This window comes from Octopus bimaculoides, chromosome 4 (assembly GCF_046866305.1).
Source record: "Octopus bimaculoides isolate indiv1 chromosome 4, ASM4686630v1, whole genome shotgun sequence".
Classification (NCBI taxonomy): Eukaryota; Metazoa; Mollusca; class Cephalopoda; order Octopoda; family Octopodidae; genus Octopus; species Octopus bimaculoides.
Genome location: NC_142931.1, coordinates 98,834,164 through 98,855,488, shown reverse-complemented (window position 1 = coordinate 98,855,488; position 21,325 = coordinate 98,834,164). Strand labels below are relative to the sequence as shown.

Sequence of the window (21,325 nt, the reverse complement as noted above, 5' to 3'; positions counted from 1 at the left end):
AATTTGGGTTGGGCGTGGACATTTAATGTTCAGAAAAGATAGTAAAAAGCTTTTCTCAAGAATTATATGAAAACTTGATCGGAGTCATTGCATATTCGGTATTAATGTATACAACAATTATTTTATAATCACTTTAGTGTTTGTTAACACATTAGCTAACATGTGAGGTTAACATATTCATTACTGAATCAATTTGTAAAACATTTCAGATATTATAATGACAAGGAAAAGAATTCACCCATTTTTTTGAATAGTTTATCGTAGGAGGAACATTTGTTATTTTTAAATACTGATGTAAATGATTTTAGATGAAACACTTATTTTTCTTTAATTTATGCAATTGATCATGTTTATTAAGGATTATATAAAGAACTCTTCTAAGACGTTTGTCAAACTTGTCCTTGTTTCGGAAAACAACAGTCATCAATCTCCCAGGAGCTGAAAGAAAGCATAAAGCAACTGACCATCATGCTGTACCAACTGTTACTAGTAATAGTAGCTATTTCATGCGTGAACAGCTACAACTGTAAGTAAATTATACTGCTCCACATTGTTCATTTCTGGTACATTCTGGTTAGTTATTTAGTTAAATCTATAAACGATTGTATTATTAAAATTCATTTTCACATTACATATATACATACATATATTTGTGTGTGTGTATGTGTGTGTGTGTGTGTGTGTGTAAAATTAAGAAAGAGAGAAACAAATTTCAAAGGTCGGTATTCATATTCATTCATTCCATTTCAAATTGTCGAAGTTCTCCACAATATACGTAGATGCATTCACATATATGAAATGGTAAAAATTCATAAGAATTTATAAATATATAAATATACGAAGATTTATAAATATATAAATATACAAAGATTTATAAATATATAAATATACGAAGATTTATAAATATATAAATATACGAAGATTTATAAATATATAAATATACGAAGATTTATAAATATATAAAACTCATAAACATATAAATATATAAATACATAGATGTACTTGCGAGATTGATTGTCCGTATTAGAATCAATGAGGATAGATGAGAATGTATAAAATGATTTAAGAGGAATCCTGAATAAGTGAAAAGTCTGACGGCCGTTTCGGGAAGATATAAGCTGGTATGGGCGAGCTAGCTTCAACCATAGCAATCACCTCTACAGAGTTAAAAGATTTAAAGAGTTGTTAAAATTTTAAGAGACATGAAAGATTTGAGAATTTTTAAAAAACAAATGCTTTGTCAGCTCATACTGTTCATGCGGATGATATAATAAGGATTAAAGTTAAATGTTAAGACACATTACGACGCTATATATAATAGAATTTTAAGATGAAACCAAAATATGAAGGGTGACTAGATTAAAATCCTATAGGCTAATTATTTTGGGGGAAGAATTTATAAGTTGAAAGATATTTATGTCTACAGGTAATTATGACATGAGATATCTTAGACTGAATTCTTTATTGTACATTTTTAATTTTTTGATGTGGGTAGCATGAGATTATATATATGTATGCATATATGTATGTATATATATATATATATATATATATATATATATATATATATATATATATATATATATATATATATATATATATATATATATATATATATATATATATATATATATATATATATATATATATATATATATATATATATATATATATATATATATATATATATATATATATGTATGTATGTATGTATGTGTGTATGTTCATATGTATGGCCAAGTGGTAAAGAAGCTTGCTTTACAACCAGTGGTTTCGGGTTCAGTCCCACATGGCGGTACCCAAGACAAGTGTTTTTTACAAATCATTGGTTGACCAATGACCTTTGATGAATTTTGTAGACGGAAACTATGTACAAGCCCACTGTATATATTTATGTATGCATGTGTATTCACCATCACTTGACAACGTCCCCATAAGTTAGTGAATCGGCAAAAGAGTCGATATAAGTACCCGACTTAGAAATAATACTGGAGTCGATTTGTTCAATTAAACCTGTCTTATATATTACGATTAAAACCCGAATATCTGCATGTGTGTGTGTGTGTGTGTGTGTGTGTGTGTGTGTGTATGCGCACACACACACACATATTTGTTAAACCTTGTCCCTCCTGTGTTTTCTTTTTGTGTATATATTTGTATTTATGTGTGTGTATGTGTGTGTGCGTGCCTTTATATTTATGTATGTCTGTATGTATATGTTTTTTTTCTTTGAGTTTCATGTATGTATGCATGTATGTATGTATGTATGTATGTATGTGTGTGTGTGTGTGTTTGTGTGTGCGTCTGTGTGTCTGTGTGTGTGTGTGTCTGTGTGTCTGTGTGTATCTGTGTATTATGTACATCCCCAGAAATGCTGTAATAAATATTTACATATCTAAGTAAGAAAAAGCCCAATACCTCAGGTCATAATATTCGTAGCATCTCTTGCTTTTGATGAAGATCTAAGCAAGATGCTTCCCCATACGATTTGTAACCAGTTTTACGTTAAAATTCACAGTTCCACAACATATAATCACAAAGTTCTACAAATATTTGTACTCAATGCTGCATTGCCCAAATTTCAAAGACCAAATGAACGAGTTTTATCCTGAGATTCTGTAATAAGAATTTCTGAATTTGGCAACACTCTATCAACTACCATTTAAAAATTAACGCGATAAATAACTGTACCTAATTAATTAAGAAATTCTTTCATCATCGAATATTGTTATTTCTTTTTAAATACTTTCAATTTTTCTAATAATCCTATTTTAAATATAAATATAGGCATTGAAGTATGGATACTTTATGTTTGCTTGATATCGATGAATAAATCTGCACTTAATTTTAAAATAATCCGTAATGAGAGCTGCAAAACAATAGATATTAAAATAAAGCAGTTGTATATTATATACATGAAAATTAAGAGCTGAGCACAACAGTGGTGTTTCCTGTCAGCTGACCTGTTTTAATTATAAAGTGAAATGTTTATGCGAGATGATCAATAATAATTGAGCAGGTTAAGGACAAAGCATTAGCAACATTCATCATGCAGCTACACAGCTTCATTCCAACAACACAAACATACCTGTTAATGCTACTAAGTAAGAATGAGAATGTAATGAAATATCTGGGTCTTAACAGAAAAGCAGTGGTTCATTTTGTTTGGAAAAAGAGGAAAAATCCAATTAAATCCAATTAGATCGGGTATTATTAAGTAAATGCATGATCAGAAAGAAAGGTTAGATAGTGATCCATAACGAAAGAAAACGGATTCTAGCAGTTCCAAAGTTGGACAAATACTGTTCAACTTTGGAACTGTTAGTATTTATCCAACTTTGGAAGTGCAAGCATCCATTTACCTTCGCCGTGGATAACTATCGAACCATTCTCTCTGATCATGGATTTACCTAAGGAATACCCGATGTAAATGGATTTAATGGGATTTTTCCTCCTTTTCTTAGACATTATGAACCACAACAATAATTGATGAGGAACATCCTTCCGCCGTAACATATGTTTAACCCCTCTCTCTCTCTCTCTCTCTCTCTCTCTCTCTCTCTCTCTCTCTCTCTCTCTCTCTCTCTCTCTCTCTCTCTCTCTCTCTCTCTCTCCGATGACAGTATACTCAGCATATGAAACCTTCGCTAGACATGTTCCAATAGATGGTATAACCTAGAAACAGCTGTCACGGAAAATTTAAAGTTTTTGTTGCACAGCTAAAATAAAAATTCTTGTCACGCATTGACAAACAGCTTGTCTTTTCTACTTTAAACTGTAACTACCGACTCAAGGAGAAGTCACTTCTAGCGGCTTCGGATAAGGCAGTCACTAAATCACACTTTCCACGGCAGTTCAAAACGGAATGTTAGGGTATATATATATATATGTATATATGTATGTATAAATCTTTAGTATGGAAAACAGAAAGTAAACGTACCGGATTCTGTCATTAAGAAGCATAAAATTTAAAGAATAATTGAAATAAATTCTTGTAATGTCAGACGTTGAAGTTGATATAGTGCATGTATGTATGTATGTATGTATGTATGTATGTATGCATGTATGTATGTATGTATGTATGTATGTATGGGTGTACGTATATGAGAAATTACCTTGGAATATAAATATTCAATTTGCAGTAGAAAACATTGTTGTGGTTAATTGAAATAACTATTTACTGTTGATCTTTTTTACAGACCAATGCATACATAATGGAATAAGATATGAAGGAGCATTTAAGATCGACTGCAACACGTGTGTATGTGAGGAATATGGCAAAGCAGTCTGTACAAATTTACGTTGTGATTATGGACAGGGATCTACTTGTATCTATCAAGGTAGACGTTACAGAGTAGGAGATAAATTCCAGCAAGACTGTAATACATGTGAATGCAAACACGGTGGTCAGGTACACTGTAGCAACAATGACTGCACTAAACAATGTACTTACAAGGGAAAGGTATACCAAGAAGGTGAAGAATTCCAAGACAACTGTAATAGATGTAAATGTCTTTCTACTGGCCATACTCAGTGTACTAATAATGTGTGTCAGTGCCAGTATAATGGTAAAGTCTACAATGTTGGAGCGAGTTTCAATGATGGCTGTAAGACTTGCACTTGTCAAACTACAGGAACAGTGCAGTGTAACAGCGATAAATGTGGCTGTTATTACAAAAATTCACAATATCAAGAGGGTCAAAATTTCGCTGATGCTTGCAACACTTGCCGTTGTATAAACGGTCAAGTAGATTGTACAACAAGAATCTGTCAATGTACATATCAAGGACGAACCTATAATATTGGCCAAAGATTTGGTGAATGTGATGAATGCCAATGTTTGTCTAGTGGCACAGTCCAGTGTTCTAACAAGCCATGTAAATGCATTTATAACGGAAATACCTACCGAATTGGCGAAAGATTTGCAAACGGCTGCAATACATGCACATGTAAAATCGATGGTAGTGTAGACTGCACTACAAATCCATGTACCTGTACTTACAATCATAGGGTTTATAATATTGGGCAGAAATTTAACGATGACTGCAATACTTGTACATGTCAAATTAACGGTCAAATTGAGTGCACATATAAAACGTGTCGATGTACACACAAAGGACAAACTTATAAAATTGGTCAGAGATTTCATGAAGATTGTAACCAATGCCAATGTTTATCAACTGGATATGTTCAATGTACAACCAAAGCTTGCAAATGTACGTACAACAACCAGATTTACAATGTAGGTCAAAAATTTAGACAGGGTTGTAATACATGTACGTGTGAAGTGAACGGTAGAGTAAGCTGTACTAATAACCCTTGTAATTGCCTTTACAATGGAAACACCTACCAAATAAGTGCTACATTTAGAAAAGACTGTAATACGTGCACATGTAAAGCCGATGGAAGTGTAGACTGCACGACAAATCCATGTACCTGTACTTACAAAACCAGAGTTTATAATTTCGGAGCACAATTCAACGATGACTGCAACACTTGTACATGTCAAAATAACGGTCAAGTTGAGTGCACATATAAAACGTGTCGATGTACACACAAAGGACAAACTTATCAAATTGGTCAGAAATTTTATGAAGATTGTAACCAATGCCAATGTTTATCAACTGGATATGTCCAATGTACAACCAAAGTTTGCAAATGTACTTACAACAACCAGATTTACAATGTAGGTCAAACATTTAGACAGGGTTGTAATAGATGTACGTGTGAAGTGAACGGGAGAGTAAGCTGTACTAATAACCCATGTCAATGCCTTTACAATGGAAACACCTACCGAATCGGAGATTCATTTAGAAAAGGCTGCAATACATGCACTTGTAAAATCGATGGTAGAGTAGAGTGCACAACAAATCTATGCACCTGCAATTACAACGGCAAGCATTACGACATTGGTTCTATATGGTTTAATGATTGCAACAAATGTCAGTGCACTTCTGGAGGAAGAGCGGTTTGTGAACAGAAACCATGCACGAAACCCTGTATACACAAAGGAAATACATATTCCGCTGGCCAAACATTTAAAGATGACTGCAACACCTGTAGATGCGGACAGTTTGGTCGAGTATCCTGTACTAAAATGTACTGTCCCCCAACCACGTGCCAATATTACGGAAAAACCTACAAAGAGGGACAAACATTTATGACTCAAGATAGATGCAACGTTTGTCGATGTTCAAATGGAAATGTCAAGTGTACCAAATACGATTGTTATAAACAGGTGAGTAAAGTTTTCTATTAGTTTTGATCTCCCTAATATCACCAGTCTTATCCCGATATAATTACGCATCATAAACAGATACAAAATAACAAGGAATTAAGTAATATTTAGCGTAAGAACTGGAATTCTGTCACTGTACTATATTTATGCAACCAACAAAAACTGGTATCAGTGATTCGATTTTGATCTTCATTTGAACTAGTTCATTTTATTGACACTACCATTATCATGAAGAGATCCAGTGTCTCCTTATTTGTAAACATGAGATTTGTATATATGCGTATAGTTAATAATTCATATGGAAGTAAATTATTTACTTTCAATATTTCAACTCACTTTATTGCTCTTTTTGTGAAACCAGTAGACTATCTTTCACATTACGTTACCATTGTACGAATCATTGCGTTACAGATTTGCAAAATTTACGATATATTGTCTCACGTTTCAGCATAAAGTTCGTGAGCGAGTGAGTTGGAGTTTTCTGTTTATTATTGCGCCTGGTGAAATATCTATACTTTGTTGTAAGATAATATAATATTTATTGAATCTAATATACACTTTTTAAGTAGAAATTTCACTCTGTAGTTAGTCTATGTAATTGTTTTTAATTTGTATACAAAATATGTATGTCCAATCTGATAAATATATTAATTTCTTGTAATTCTATTCCTTTCAGAAGCGACGTTACTGATGAAAGACATTTAATTTATTTCGATAATTTTGATAAGTGTAAATATTACAAACAGAGTTTAAAATAAAACATATACATACTACACATTTTTGTTTGATTTATAATTGTAAAATTCTTCAAACGATTTTAGATAACGAAGTTATCCATTTGAATATCTGGGATGAAAAATATTTCAATACTTCAATACTTGAATGATTGTGCTAAAAATTATATTCTGCACCTTATAAAAACATAAATAATCTTTCTTTTAAATTCTGGGACAAAGCCAGTAATGTTGAGGTGAGGGGCAAATTGATTACACAGACCGCAATATTTGATTGGTACTTTATTTTATCGACCCTGGAAAGACAAAGTAAATTTGGTCAAATTATTTCTGGATTGTTGAAAGAATCTTGTATTTAATATTTCGAAAATTGCAAGTCAGGAGCTAATGAACGAGAATAAGGAACATCCATAACAACAACACGGCAATAGTTTCATAACAAACATAAAACTGAGCAGAATAAGAAACATTGATGAAGAGCTGGAAACGTATTGTTCCAGATTAACTTGGAAATCACAAACATTGTGATTAAAAGTGGAACCTGTCACGTTTTCAGTAATTCGAGCTGCCCATAAAATACACACACACATACAGACAGACACATACACATATACATGCGTATATATATATTAGTATGAATTTGTAAGTAGTAGTAGTAGTAGTAGTAGTAGTAGTAGTAGTACTAGTAGTAGTAGTATCATAGATACGAGCAACTTAACATTAAAAAATACTTCTAGCTTATGCTGGCAAACTTAACATGCATGCATAGAAACAAATATACCTAAATAAATACTTACATATAGGCATATATATATTTGTATGTATATGTATGTATATATATATATATATATATATATATATATATATATATATATATATATATGCATGTAAAATCTTTATAAGAATTTATCAAGTAGTCAGCGTGAAAACCTAATAAGGGAAAAATTCATAATTATTCCCTTTAAATATATTTATATATATTTATATTAAGGGCATTACTACACGTAAATGCCTCACGATATTAGGGAATCTTAAAGTCAAAACTACCATAATAAATACATATTTATTACGGTAGTTTTGACTTTAAGAGTGCCTAATAGCGTGAGGTATTTACGTGTAGTAATGCCCTTAATATATATATATATATATATATTTATAGTCTCAGCTTAGAGCTGCGGCCATGCTGATGCACCACCTATATATATATATATATATATATATATATATATATATATATATAGGTGAAGTATATTTGCCACTTAAATGTGGCTGACCCCTAAGGGTCGATGTTACTGTTGCTTTTAGCCCCAGGAGAACATCTCCTCCAGCTGGCTATTGACACACATATGTGTCCTGTCTGTATTTGCAAAGGGAAGTCATCCTTCCCATCTTGATCTGCGATACGTACGGACTCGAGTTTCTAGGTATTTACCCATCCTCAGCGTACGACATCGCCGACCTTCGATGCGAAAAATATCCCGATGCAAATACATATATCTGTTTCCAGTGAAATTATTCACTGTTAATACCTCGTTCAGAGATCTAACATTGCTTGTTTTCACTTTTTCGAGATCAGTGAATAATTTCACTGGAAAAAGATATATATTTTTTGTACCTTTTACAAATAAACCATGACTGTGAAGTCCAGCAACTACACTATTCTTTTACCAAGAATGAAATTAAGTAGGGTGAATCACACCCAACCTTCTTGCTACATCCTTCCATCTTTTCCAGAATATACTTCGCGATAGGTGTCTCCTCTCCAACCGAATACAGCAACCCACGGCCGGAGATACAAGTTCCCGTCACGACTCCTTTCATTCTAGTTCTCCATACACACTCTTTCAACACTGCGACTGTACACAACAAAAAAGGCCTCATTTTCCATTCATAGTCCGGATGGAGGTACGCTTTCATCGCCTGCCCGCACCTTGGGCATGTCGGTGGCACTGATATTTCATGCTTCGATAATTTTATAGCACTGCTAGGTCAGGGGTCTTTAGTAGTTATACAAGTAACACAGCCTGAAAGTTCCCTGGAACAGGTTCTCATCGAGCTCCAGAGCTCCTCCTAGGACGTCATCGACGTCATCACTCTTAAACTCTACCAGCCCTTTATAGAATACCGAGGTGGTATTCCCGCTGCCCGCCTTATGGGTTAGCGCGAGTGCCTGTCGGCACTCCTTTTGCCATTCAGCCGTATTACGTATTTTAATCAAATCGGGTGTAAATTCCTCCAAGGAGGCCGGTCGTGGAAAGAATTCCTCTGCTAGCGAATTCCACACCTGGCCACCATCCTGCTAGAGCCAGAGATGCCTTAGCCTCAGTGAATGCTTGCACATCATTAGCCAAGGCATTCCTAACCCACCCTTTAGCGGTTCTTGGCAGCATACGGAGCGCCTCACAGGCGGCTTTCCTCCCTTACACAACAAGCTGACTCACGGAGCTGGCAATCCTCCCATTCTTCTGCCAGTTTGTGCAGACGCAGACCAGCAAGTGTCCGAACAAGTCAGGCATACTACGATAAAATTCATAGCGCTGACCATCCAGGCCCGGCGACCTGTCCCCGGTGCACTTAGCTAGCACCTCTTCGACCTCCGAAGATGTAATTGGCCCTTCACAGCATTCCGCCTCCCGTGCCGACACTCGCGGCCCACTGGCAAGGAAGTTCTTTGGGGACTCTCCACTATCCAGTGCGTCGATCTCTCCAAACAACCGGGCTAAATGCTGGTGAAAAGCCCTTTGTATGTCTTCTTGTCCTTCAATCGCACGCCCATGTTCGTCCTTTAAAGACTTTATAAAGGCTCCTTTGCTCCTCCGACTCTCCACACGACGTGCCCATCCGGCAACGTTAATACCCCCTCTCCTCACCGCACGTAACTTAGCCCTGACTCTACACCGTTCGTGTTTTGGCTTTGAGATGACGGAACAAACCGCTCTCACCGCCATCACTCTGGATGCAGAGCCATATTCCATGGCCTCATGTAATTCCTCAATTAGTTTCCCTTCTATTCTTCTATAAACTTAGCTGATTATTAATCTAAGAGACTCAGAACGAATGCGCACCACTATCTATTATTAAAGATGGCGCTGCATAATGCCCTCTACACTAACTCCTTCACCTGGCCACAAAATAGACTTCATCTTCCAGTACCCTGGTTCCTGCCTATGATATCTATCTAGGTATACCTCACACGTCACAAACTTGTGATTCGTGTAAGTGACACAACAAAAGCGTGGACAACTGAGCGTATTCTTATCTCTATCTCTAACGAATATCCTATATAAATAAGATCTGTGTGAACCGTCGTCATTAGTCCACGCCCACTGTGGAACGAGCAGTTTATCCAGTCTATATCGGTCTACTAGTGTATAGCTTCCTAGTAGCCTTTTGAGGCCAGGATTTCCCCTTCTATCAGTCGAGCCAAGACTTTCCACCCGTGCGTCGAGAATAGTGTTAAAGTTTCCTTTTAAAACTAGAGTTTTTGACGTTACTAAGAAACTCTCCATGTCTCGAAGAAAACCACCTTTCTACACTCTTTAGGAGGGTAGACATCTACCAACCTGAAGGACTATTTACATACGTGTCACATCCAAAACGACCAGGCTATCTTCTGTGTCCTGAAAGACTGTGCTTACCTGTAAGTCCAAGTTTTTCCTGAACAAGACCACTCCACCCTCGCCTCTCCGCCGACTAGGAGAAATAAATTTTTCGTAGCCATTTAGAAGAGGCGAGAACGCTTGTGTCCCGTTCAGTTTAGACTCAGTCACAACACAAACATCAATATCTAGTTACCTAAGGTCGTTTAGGGGACAAGTTTGTTTCCATCTCGACCCCAGGCAACGCGCATTTATACATCCCAACTTAATCTCCACAGTAAAAGTTTTACTTACATTTTAAGTTTTGGGGAGGGGCTGCACGAATTCGCAAACTCCCCTCCTTTTCTTTCTGAGGTGTAACCACTGGGCTAAACGTAAGCTTTTTTGCGCCATCTCCTGGTTTACAACGTGAATGTCCTTGGAGTATCTTTCTTTGAACCCTTGGAACAGCTCCGCATCTATTCTCGCCAAACGGATGTTAGGTGGCATGCCTTGCATTATTTTTATATAGACGTGTCTTATGATGTACTCCAATTACTTTTTGCTAATACAGCGTTTTTTCGTTGAACGTAACTATCTTTTGATTGTTTTAGGAGGGGATTTGGTAAAGGGTCTTTACTTGGGGGTTGGAGTGGGGAAGTTCTTCTTGTGTGTCTGTGGTGTTTATGCTTGTCTTCTTTGTCTAGGGAGGGGAGTCCGGGGCTTGAGCCTCTTTTTCTTTTGTGTGATATGACCGTCGTAAACTCCATGTCCTCCTCCGCCACAAGAGTTGTATTTTCTATTTTCTCTTGGATATTCTATTTCTTTTTGTCTTTTTTCCTGTATTTTTTCTGTTTCTTTTTCTCCTTTTTCTTGTTGTTCGTTAGTATTTTCTTTTTCTTTTTGAGGAGGGGCTTCAGTCTTTCTTTGTTTCTTTTTTTTTTAGCATTCCGAGCGGACGTGGCCTTTTTCTCCACACTTTAAACACCGAGGCCTACGTCCCTCGACCGCGACTCTGACGCTCAGCCCTGCCACTATGAAAACTCTATCTAACAGCGTTTCCAACGCATCATTCGAAGCTTGCACCAACGTTTACTTCCCCCACTCTTCTTCATTTGTAGCATTGCCATCTCCTCCTCTACATCATAAATCACAGTGCCGCCATCCACCTTACATCATATCCTGCTAGAATTTCTTCTACCGTTATCTTGGCGGTTCTTCGCCCCAGATAAGTGGGTCGTAATATTATTTCTTCGCTTTTCAATGTTCTCGTCGATACCGCCCTTACAATATCTGTGCTTTAGAATTGCGTCTCTACTGTGACGCTCCTTACCCCCACGTCCCACGTAGGTAATTTGGCTCCAAATGGGCGCCAAACATCTTTCTCAATTTTCACCGACATTATTCTTTTTTCTTTTATGTTGTATATTTTATATACTGCTGTTCTCGCCACTAAACTTTGTACTGTTTCCTGTGGGGATAATAACTTTGTGTCATTTCCGTTTTTCTTAATTAAATTTCGGTAATTGAATAAGTGTTCCTTAGTCACATTCATCTCTATTAAATTTCCGTCCACAGCGGCCGAAAAACTGGGCTTTTGCTTTTCTCCTTTTTGTACTATTTCAACGTTAGTTGCTTTTTCCATCTCAGGGAAATCCTTCTTAGATAATAAATTGAATTCCATTTTGCACAAAATGGTTTCCTTAACACAAATTTATCACAAAAAACAAAATTAATAATTTTTGGGAAAACGGGTAAAAAATAATCAGTAAAAAAATACAATCCAACAGAACTAATTATCACCCGTAGAGCGAAAATTACCGTTAACAAAACGATAGCAGTTCAAATTCAACAAGTATAACAAGTGTAACAAACAGTGCAATAGCAATAAACGTTAAACAAAATAAACTCACACAAGCAGCAGCAGCCAAACGAGATGTAACTAAGTGGGATTCTTTATTATGATAATTTATATTGTATACAGAAAAGGACAGTAGAGGACGTTACAAACGAATAGTGCTATACAAGTTCATATTATGATAATTTAAAAATTTGATGATGTATATAAGAATTTAAAAAGAAATTTCCCACTTTTTACACACAAATTATGTCCAGTGACTACACCTTTGCTTCTACCACGAATGAGATTAAGTAGGAACAATCACGCCCAACTTCCTTGCTATATCATCCCATCTTCTCTCGAATATACTTCGCGACAAGTGTCTCTTCTCCAAACCTGTACTGCTCTTCAGATGATATCTGAAATAATACAGCAGACCAGTGCCGGAGATGAAGGATCCTGCCACGAGTCCTTGCATTCTAATTCTCCATACACACTATTTCAACACTGCGACTGTACCCAAATACGATTTCATCGTCCTGCCCGCACCTTGGGCATGCCGGTGGCACTGATATTGCATGCCTGGACAATTTTTCGCGAACAGGTAACGCGTTCCTATATCACTGCCAGGTCAGGGATCTTTGGTACTTATCCAAGTAACACGGCCTGAAAGTTCTTTGAAACAGGTTGGCTAGCTGGTTCTCATCGAGCCCCAGAGTACCACCCAGGACGTCATCACTCTTAAACTCTACCAGCCCTTTATAGAATACCGAGGTTGTATTCCCGCTGCCGGCTTTGCCCGCCTTGTGGGTTAGCGTGAGTGCCTGTCGGCACTCCTTTTGCCATTCAGCCGTATTACGTCTTTTAATCAAATCGGGTGTAAATTCCTCCAAGGAGGCCGGTCGTGGAAAGAATTCCTCCGCCAGTGAATTCTACACCTGGCTACCATTCAGGTAGAGCCAGAGATGCCTTAGCTTCAGTGCATGCCTGCACATCATAAGCCAAGGCATCCCTAACCCACCCTTTAGCGGTTCTTGGCTTCCCTTCCACAACAAGCGGAAGAGGTGTGCCAACTTGCTTAGCCACGAATCAGGGCAAGGGACAACGGTCAGACGGTAGGTAATAGCAGATACAATAAACACAAGCACCACTTCCGCCCTCCCTTTCAGGGAAAGCGCCTTTCCAGATCAAGTCCGGACTAGGGCCTCCACCCTGTCTGCCACCTCACTCCAATTCTTGTCCGTCTGAGAATCTTGTCCAAACCAAATTCCTAGCAACTTAACAGGACCATCCATCCAGTGTCCCACGACACTGGACGTTATCGTCTTGCCATACCAGGTGACGAGCCTCAAGCCAATGGACTTGTGCTTGTTAAAATTTGCCCCTGCCTCGTGTCCTTTGATTGCACCCTCTACACAAGTTAACTGAGCTTCATTGGACACTGTGATGGTGAAGTCATTCACATAGGCAAGAAACAGACTTACCACATCCCATTTCATTGGGGATGCCCCTCAAACTCTCCAGCCTCCGCAGCAATGGCTCAAGAGCCAGTACATACAGAGGCGAAGACAAGGGGCACCCTTGACGAACCGAGCGCTTGACCTCAGACGGCACCGACAGGTGACCGTTTATCTGGACTGTGGATTTGATGTCGCCATAAATGGCAGTGATCCAAAAGCGGAAGTCCGAGCCCCGCCCAGAAGCCTCAAGAGCTGCCGCCAGGTACTGGTGGTCTACCCTATCAAAAACTTTATTTTGGTCTAAATGGACTAGTGCCCCACCTTTACCGGACAATTTACCAACACTGTCTAAGGTGTAGAATGTCCTGGATTGACCTGCCTGGGATAGCGCATGTCTGAGCCTTCCCTACAAGTTTCTTCGCGACACGCGTCAACCTTTTTTGCTAGCACCTTGGTCAAAATCTTTAACTCTACATTAAGTTATGGGCCTGAAATTACTAATATGGTCCCCCTTGCTCGGGTCTTTTCTGATCAGCGCCACAACTCCCCGACTCACAGAGCTGGGAATCCTCCCATTCTGCTGCCAGTTTGTGTAGATGCAGGCCAGCAAGTGTCTGAACAAGTCAGGCATACTATGATAAAATTCATAGGGCAGACCATCCAGCCCCAGCGACTTGTCCCCGGTGCACTCAGCCAGCACCTCTTCGACCTCCGCAGCTGTAATCGGCCCGTCACAGCATTCCGCCTCCCGTGCTGACAGTCGCGGCCCAACGGCGAGGAAGTTCTTTAAGAACTCCCCATGACCCAGTGCGTCGCTCTCCTCGAAATACTGGGAGAAATGCTGGTGAAAAGCCTTTTGCATCTCCTCCTGTCCTTCAATCGTACGCCCATGTTGGTCCGTGAAAGTCTTTATAGAGGCTTCTTTGCTTCTCCGACTCTCCACACGATGTGCCCATCCGGCAATGTTAATACCCTCTCTCCTCACCGCACGTAATTTAGCCCTGATTCTACACCCTTCGTGTTTGGCTTTGAGATGACGGAACCAAACCGCTCTCGCCACCATCACTCTGGATACAGAGCCATATTCCATGGCCTCCTCTAATTCTTTAGTCAAGTTCTCTTCTATCCTAGTCTTCTGTAAACTTATCTGATTACTAAATCTAAGAGACTCAGGGCGAATGGCTCGCTCGTAAAGTAACGAACAAGAAATTTCTTGTACAAAAATGTTCAGCTAATTTGTAAGTTTGTCTAGTCACTTTTTTCTTTATTTAAGGTAGTAAATTAGCCAAATTCTACTTAAATAAGGATAGTGTTATTTGTAAACTATAATAAAGTAAGTTTTAATATTCAAATTTTAATTTTAGCTGCAATATTGCAAGTAAAATGTTTCTTATTCTTCACTTTACTAGAAGTAATAGCTTGTCCTATACTTTTACAAGTGTAATAACTTGTCCTGTACTTTTCAAGGTTTATAATCTTAAGAATATTACTTTTCATGCTCGCATTTTTCCATGTAATCCATGATTTTTCCAGGTATTACTGTTATAAGATAATTAGAAATGTGTCAATTAGTAATTCAAGATTTTACCTTATAAAATACTGAAAGATAATATTTCAAGTTTTCCACTTAAGTGATAATAATATTTCAATTATTTTTTTTCATGTTTAATTTAAATATATTTTGTGATTGAATTATTTGATATTACTCATCCACACCAAATTAATGTCAGGGATTTTTACCATGTTGTTGGTTGCACCACGGCTCGCCAAAAGTTGCAAATAACAAGACCACAAAACCATCAGTTACCAGGCTCACCTTAACCTAATTTTGCAATATTAGGAGGTCACAGGAATTCATTCAACGAAAAATAATTTCCCGAACCAAAATAAGGGATTTGCAGCATAATAGGAGGTCAGGGGAACTTGATTCCACGCAAAAAATCCAATTCTTTTTTTTCCTTACTGAAAATCGTGCGGGTGTTAATTTAGAAATTTACCATAGCGTTGTTATTTAGCCTCAAACCAACCCTGTTCCATGTGACAAATTCTACCAGTATCGGAAGTTTCAAAATGTTTAGTTAAAAAAAAAATTAATTAAATAAACTGTACGTCAAAATGAATATGTCCAAAAAGGATGAAATGCAAAGCCGACCTCGACGGAATTTGAACCCAGAGCGTAAAGACAGAGGAAATAGCGATAAGTATTTTGCTCGGCGCGTTAACGCTTTAACCAGCTCGCTACCTCGGGTTGTAAGCATTCATTTTAGAAATATATTTTTATTGCTTGGGGTATTAGTCCCTTACTAACTTCCTCACTTACTTATTTCACATTTCATGAAATTTTACCTCATGACTATTTTTCTACTAATTTTTGCTCAATGCGACTAACGATTCTGAGTACCTCATGCATTTTTATATCATTTAAGCCTAAGAAAAGTATACTTTCATGTTAAAATGTTTAAAAATATGTTAATTGAAGATGAATACCTGCCTTACTGCCCACTTTGAGGTCTCACATATTTTGATGTAACTTTTTTTTCTACTGAATCAAATCTCAAACTATTTATGCCAAAGTGTAACTAAGGAGGTGTTCTCTTCAAAACAGTTTGCAATTTAGTTGAGAACTGAATTAGTGGTGAAGCTTGGAATCTGTTGTGATTGCCGAAATGGTGGACTTGAGAATATATTCAACCTCTACCGTGGTTGAATGATATATATATATATATATATATATATATATATATATATATAATTTTTAATACTAAGTTAATAACAAATAAAGTAAAATGTGCGGTTACTCACCGATAATGAATTTTGTTGATTTACGACGATGATGATGAAAATGTTGAAGGTAATGTCTGCACAGCAAAGAACATTTAAAGAACTTCAGGTGACGCCTCTTCTTCGGGTGTTTTAGGGAATGTCGTATCTTCGTGCAAGGCTTCTTGGTGGGCTTGCGGAACATTGTAATGAGAAGTTGCTGTCGTTGTTTCTCCATGGTGGTGAGGAGAAATTTATATATCTGCATGGCAGCATCGAAGGTATTTTTAAATTGGACAGACCGAACCATACCGGGATCCCATGCTTCCGCCTTTCCTTGCAATTTTTTGCTGTCTTTAAAAGGACGGGCAGACGTTCGATTACCAGGCCCACCTCATACTTCTCTTCCTCTGGATCTGGCGCTTCCTCTGGATCTGGCGCTTCCTCCTCCTCTTCGCTGCCAGACTTCGTTAACTCCAACAAATCTTCGCCTGTCAGAGTTTCAGAGTGGGCATCGATGAGGTCGTTGACCTCATCTTGCGTGATGTCAAAACCTTAGTCAACAAGTACGTTTGCCAATTTCACCGCATTGTTGACAGGGTCGTGTTGAATATCTTCAGGTGAGAAGCGCTCGTTGTCCTGGCCACACTCTGGCCACACCTTCTTCCAACATGCGAAGAGAGTTTCTTTTTTTCTTGTCTTTAAGAGCAGCGTGGACGGCTGACAGGCACCTTGCGATCGTGAAGTTAGGTCAGCACTCCTTTAACTTGAAATTCTCGTTCGAATCCATTGCGTCCACAAGGTGTTGCAGAGAGACCCAAGTATAACGTTGTTTCAAGGCACGGATCACGCCTTGATCCATAGGCTGGGTGTGGTAGGTATTGTTGGCAGGGAGGAACTCGACTTGGTCTACCTCGTGATTTAAATCCAAAAAGTGATCACCAGCATTATCCATACCAAGCAACACCTTGCATTCCATGCATACGTTTTGGAGGTATTCCTTGGCTTCATGAATGAAGTATTGGTGGATCAAATTCAAAGTTAGACTTTTGGTACTTCAGACCTTGGAGGTATGCATCCAGTGGACAGGAGGCAGGTTTTTATTCTTATTTTTGAAGACCCTCGGTTTCGCGGACTTGTAGATAAGTCCTGGTTTCATCATTGAGCCAGCAGCATTGCCACACATAATTAGCATCACTCTGTCCTACTGTGCCTTAAATATTGGTGCTCTAGCTTCGTCCTTCATGATGTACGTTCCGGAAGGCATCTTCTTCCAAAACAAGCCAGTCTCGTTCATATTGAAAACCTGTTCTGGCATGTATCCCTTGTGCTCGATGATCTACCTGAAGGTCTCGAGGTACTTCTCGGCGACCTCTTTGTCAGCTGGTGCTGTCTGTCCATGCAGGGAAACACACTGTATTTGAAACCGCTTCTGGAAACAGTCAAACAATCCCTTGCTGGTTTGAAAATCTTCGGGCTCCGGTGCTGTCAATGGTCTTGGTTGCGATTCTTCGGTGCCTTCTGCGCCGTCTCCTCTGTCGAACTACTGGTATAATTTCCGCGCTTTCTCGCGGATGATGTTACTGCTCAAGGGGATGTTTTTCTTCTAGCAGTCACTGATCCACAATTCCAAAGTAAATTCCATTCTCACAGAGAGCTTATTTCTCATTATCGTTATCTTTTTGGCACGTTCACAGAAACTTACTGCTACGGTAGTCCTGATCGCCACCTCACTCCTCTTTATGTAGCGTATGGTATTTTCGTTGACAACATAATAGCGACCTACTGCAGCATAACTTTTAGATTCCCGGAACATATCCAACAGTTGTGCCTTCTCATGGAGCATCATAACCTTTTTCTGGCACTTAGGTGTAGGGCGATTGGGTGGCATCTCAGGGCTTTAATAACACGCCGTGAAAAACACAGCACTCAACAAAATAGCTAATGGGCGCAGTTATTCCAAAAAAGAACCTACAAAAGTAACTTCATTACGTCTAATATGCGCATGCCACCAATGGGAGATTGAGGGGATATATAAATAATCATGGTTTTGAAAACTTAAGTTTGTATTAACACTAGATACAGTAATCTATATAATAATAATAATAATAATAATAATAATAATAATAATAATAATAATAATAATAATAATAATAATAATAATAATAACAATAAGAGAGAGAGAGACAAGGAAGGGTCAGCAAGTAACCTTATTTCAATGAGGCTATATTGGCTCACGATCTTAAAAATTATCCTGATGAAATAAACAATGTGTATGATCAAATCTAGCGATGATTTAAAAAAAGACCTGGTATAAAATTAATGATCAGTCTCGTGTTGTATATATCTTTAATCTGTCATCGCTAGCTAATTTAGCAAGATTTGATTGAAAGCAGGAATAAGAGATACAAGATACAGTGTACTTGTATCTAAAAAAAAAAATCAATCGATGTGATGCGCGGCTATTCTAATCAGAGGAAGCTTCAGCTGCGAAGGGGCGTCCAGTAATCGGGCAAATACGGTATATTGTTATTAATAATTTAGCCTAAAATGTGTAAATAAATATATATTGCCACGAAAAAAGCCATAAAAATCGCGGACGATATTTACGATTCCGCGAATATGCGGTTGTTTCTGCGAACATTTATCAGTTCCGCGAATAACAGAGACAGCGAATGGCGAATCGCGAATAAGTGGGGATACACTGTATTATATATATATGCATCTATTTAATGAGCCCTTGCTTAATTGCCATGTAGCATGGCTGTTAGCAGACAGGCATCATAAATCTGCCTTTCAGTCTGAAGGAGAGGCCTTTTGTTACCAACAAAAGTAGAAGCTCTCTGAACTTTGCCTAGCCCATTCGTATTCTAGCAGCTACACACTCAGTGCATCCTCCTCCGCTGCTGATTAGGCCACCTAGGTTGGGGAAGCTATCTACTATTGCTATGTATCCCGTCGGATATTTCACGAAGTCTATTTTCAGTACATTCCTAGTATTTATTGTACCCACTCATCTGCCACACACAAGGATTACTTTCTCTGTAGACCTTCCTCTGATATTGCTGCACCTCCTATGTGCCTACAGCTTGGACCCGGTACATCTTATGAAGTTTCTACCGACACCTTTTCTACATATTGACCAGGGCCATCTCCTCCAAGTATTTGTGATTTGTTTGTTTTCCCACTTAATAAGACTTTGGTCTTTGCTAAATTAACTCTAAGGCCCTTTGACTCCAAACCTAGCCTTCTAGTTGTGACTGAGTTATAAGAACAAAGTCATCATCATAGAGGGGCTCTCGAAAGCAGCCTGCCTTGAATTCCTCTGTTATGGCCTTGAGGACTATGATGAACAAGAGGGGCTGAAAACCGCTCCTTGGTCAACTCCTACCTGTGCACTGAATTCATTGTGATACTCGTTGCCGATTTTTACCTTACTGACAGCATCCCTCTGCATGGCTTGAACAACTCTCAACAATCACTCATCTATCCCTAGATTCCACATTGACCGAAAATCAGTGAATAACTTCACTGGAAAAAGACTTATATTTTGCCAAGAGATTGTCTTTCTCATCGAAGATCGGCGATTATCGTACGCTGAAGAAGGGAAATAACCCTGAAACTCGGGTCCGTACGTATCGCAGATCAAGATGGGAAAGATAACTTCCCTTGGCAAAAATAGACAGGACACAGATGTGTGTCGATAAGCCAGCTGGAGGAGATGTTCTCCTGGGGCTAAAAGCAACAGTAACATCCACCCTTAGGGGTCAGCCACATTTAAGTGACAAATATACTTCACTTTATATATATATATATATATATATATATATATAAGAAAAAATTAACACAGTGGGAGAAATTTAAATTAGTTTACATGCGGTTAAGCGTTTCCAGAAAATATTTAATCCTAATGATTTCTCAATATATGCGTGTGCGCGGAATTATATGGTAATAAAAGACTCATATTAATAATCGCATACATTTACATACACACACACACACACACACACACACACACACACACACACACACATACATATATATATATATATATATATATCGATATACATACACATGCGTGTATATAAATGTATACATATAATCATAGACATATATACCCATTATAACTTTTAATTCGATAGTATTTGTTTATATTTTAGTGTGATTTAATTAATTCTTCTATTAAGTATATTTACATAAATTGATATCCTCATAAAGCATAGGAATTTATCTACCATATAATCGGTGCGATGAATATATACTATTTGTTTACATTCTCGACATCTAGAGATCTTGTGCATTACGTCATCACAAATGTAGTTTATAGAAAGAATTTCGGGATATTATCAATACATGGGAATTTAGTTCATCTATATTATTTAATTAATAAGCATTGTTAATTATAGTTTTAAATTAATACTAACGTAAGATAATAGGTCGAAAATTTTATGAATTGTAATATAAACGTTCTAAATATTCAGTTAGGTATAAATATAAAAAGACTGTTGTATTAGTTATAGCTAAGAATTTGTTACGTTATGTCATCTCAATTACTGCTAATAGAAATAGTTACGAAATATATTCCAAACGTAGTGATTAGGTTAATCTTAGTAAATTAATTAATAATCATTATTAAGTAGTGTTTTGGATATTTGTTAGAATTTTAGTTGTTAATTTAAGGTAATAAAGTCGAATATATTATGTATACTAAGTGG

The 21,325-nt window shown here is 37.6% G+C and overlaps 1 protein-coding gene across 2 annotated transcripts in view; it reads left to right on the top strand.

Moving 5' to 3' along the window:
- The first annotated feature begins 391 nt into the window (after positions 1-391).
- LOC106881071 (uncharacterized) overlaps positions 392-21,325 on the top strand; it is a 31,477-nt gene continuing 10,543 nt past the window's right edge. The window contains exons 1-3 of one of the 2 annotated variants that reach the window (XM_089351083.1): positions 392-526; positions 4,200-6,238; positions 6,915-7,013. In XM_089351083.1, the coding sequence (XP_089207209.1) occupies positions 469-526; positions 4,200-6,238; positions 6,915-6,929 (2,112 nt within the window). In that variant the 5' untranslated portion in view covers positions 392-468 and the 3' untranslated portion in view covers positions 6,930-7,013. Of the gene's footprint in view, positions 527-4,199; positions 6,239-6,914; positions 7,014-21,325 lie in introns of those variants that run through there. The other variant, XM_089351084.1, reaches the window with a different exon arrangement.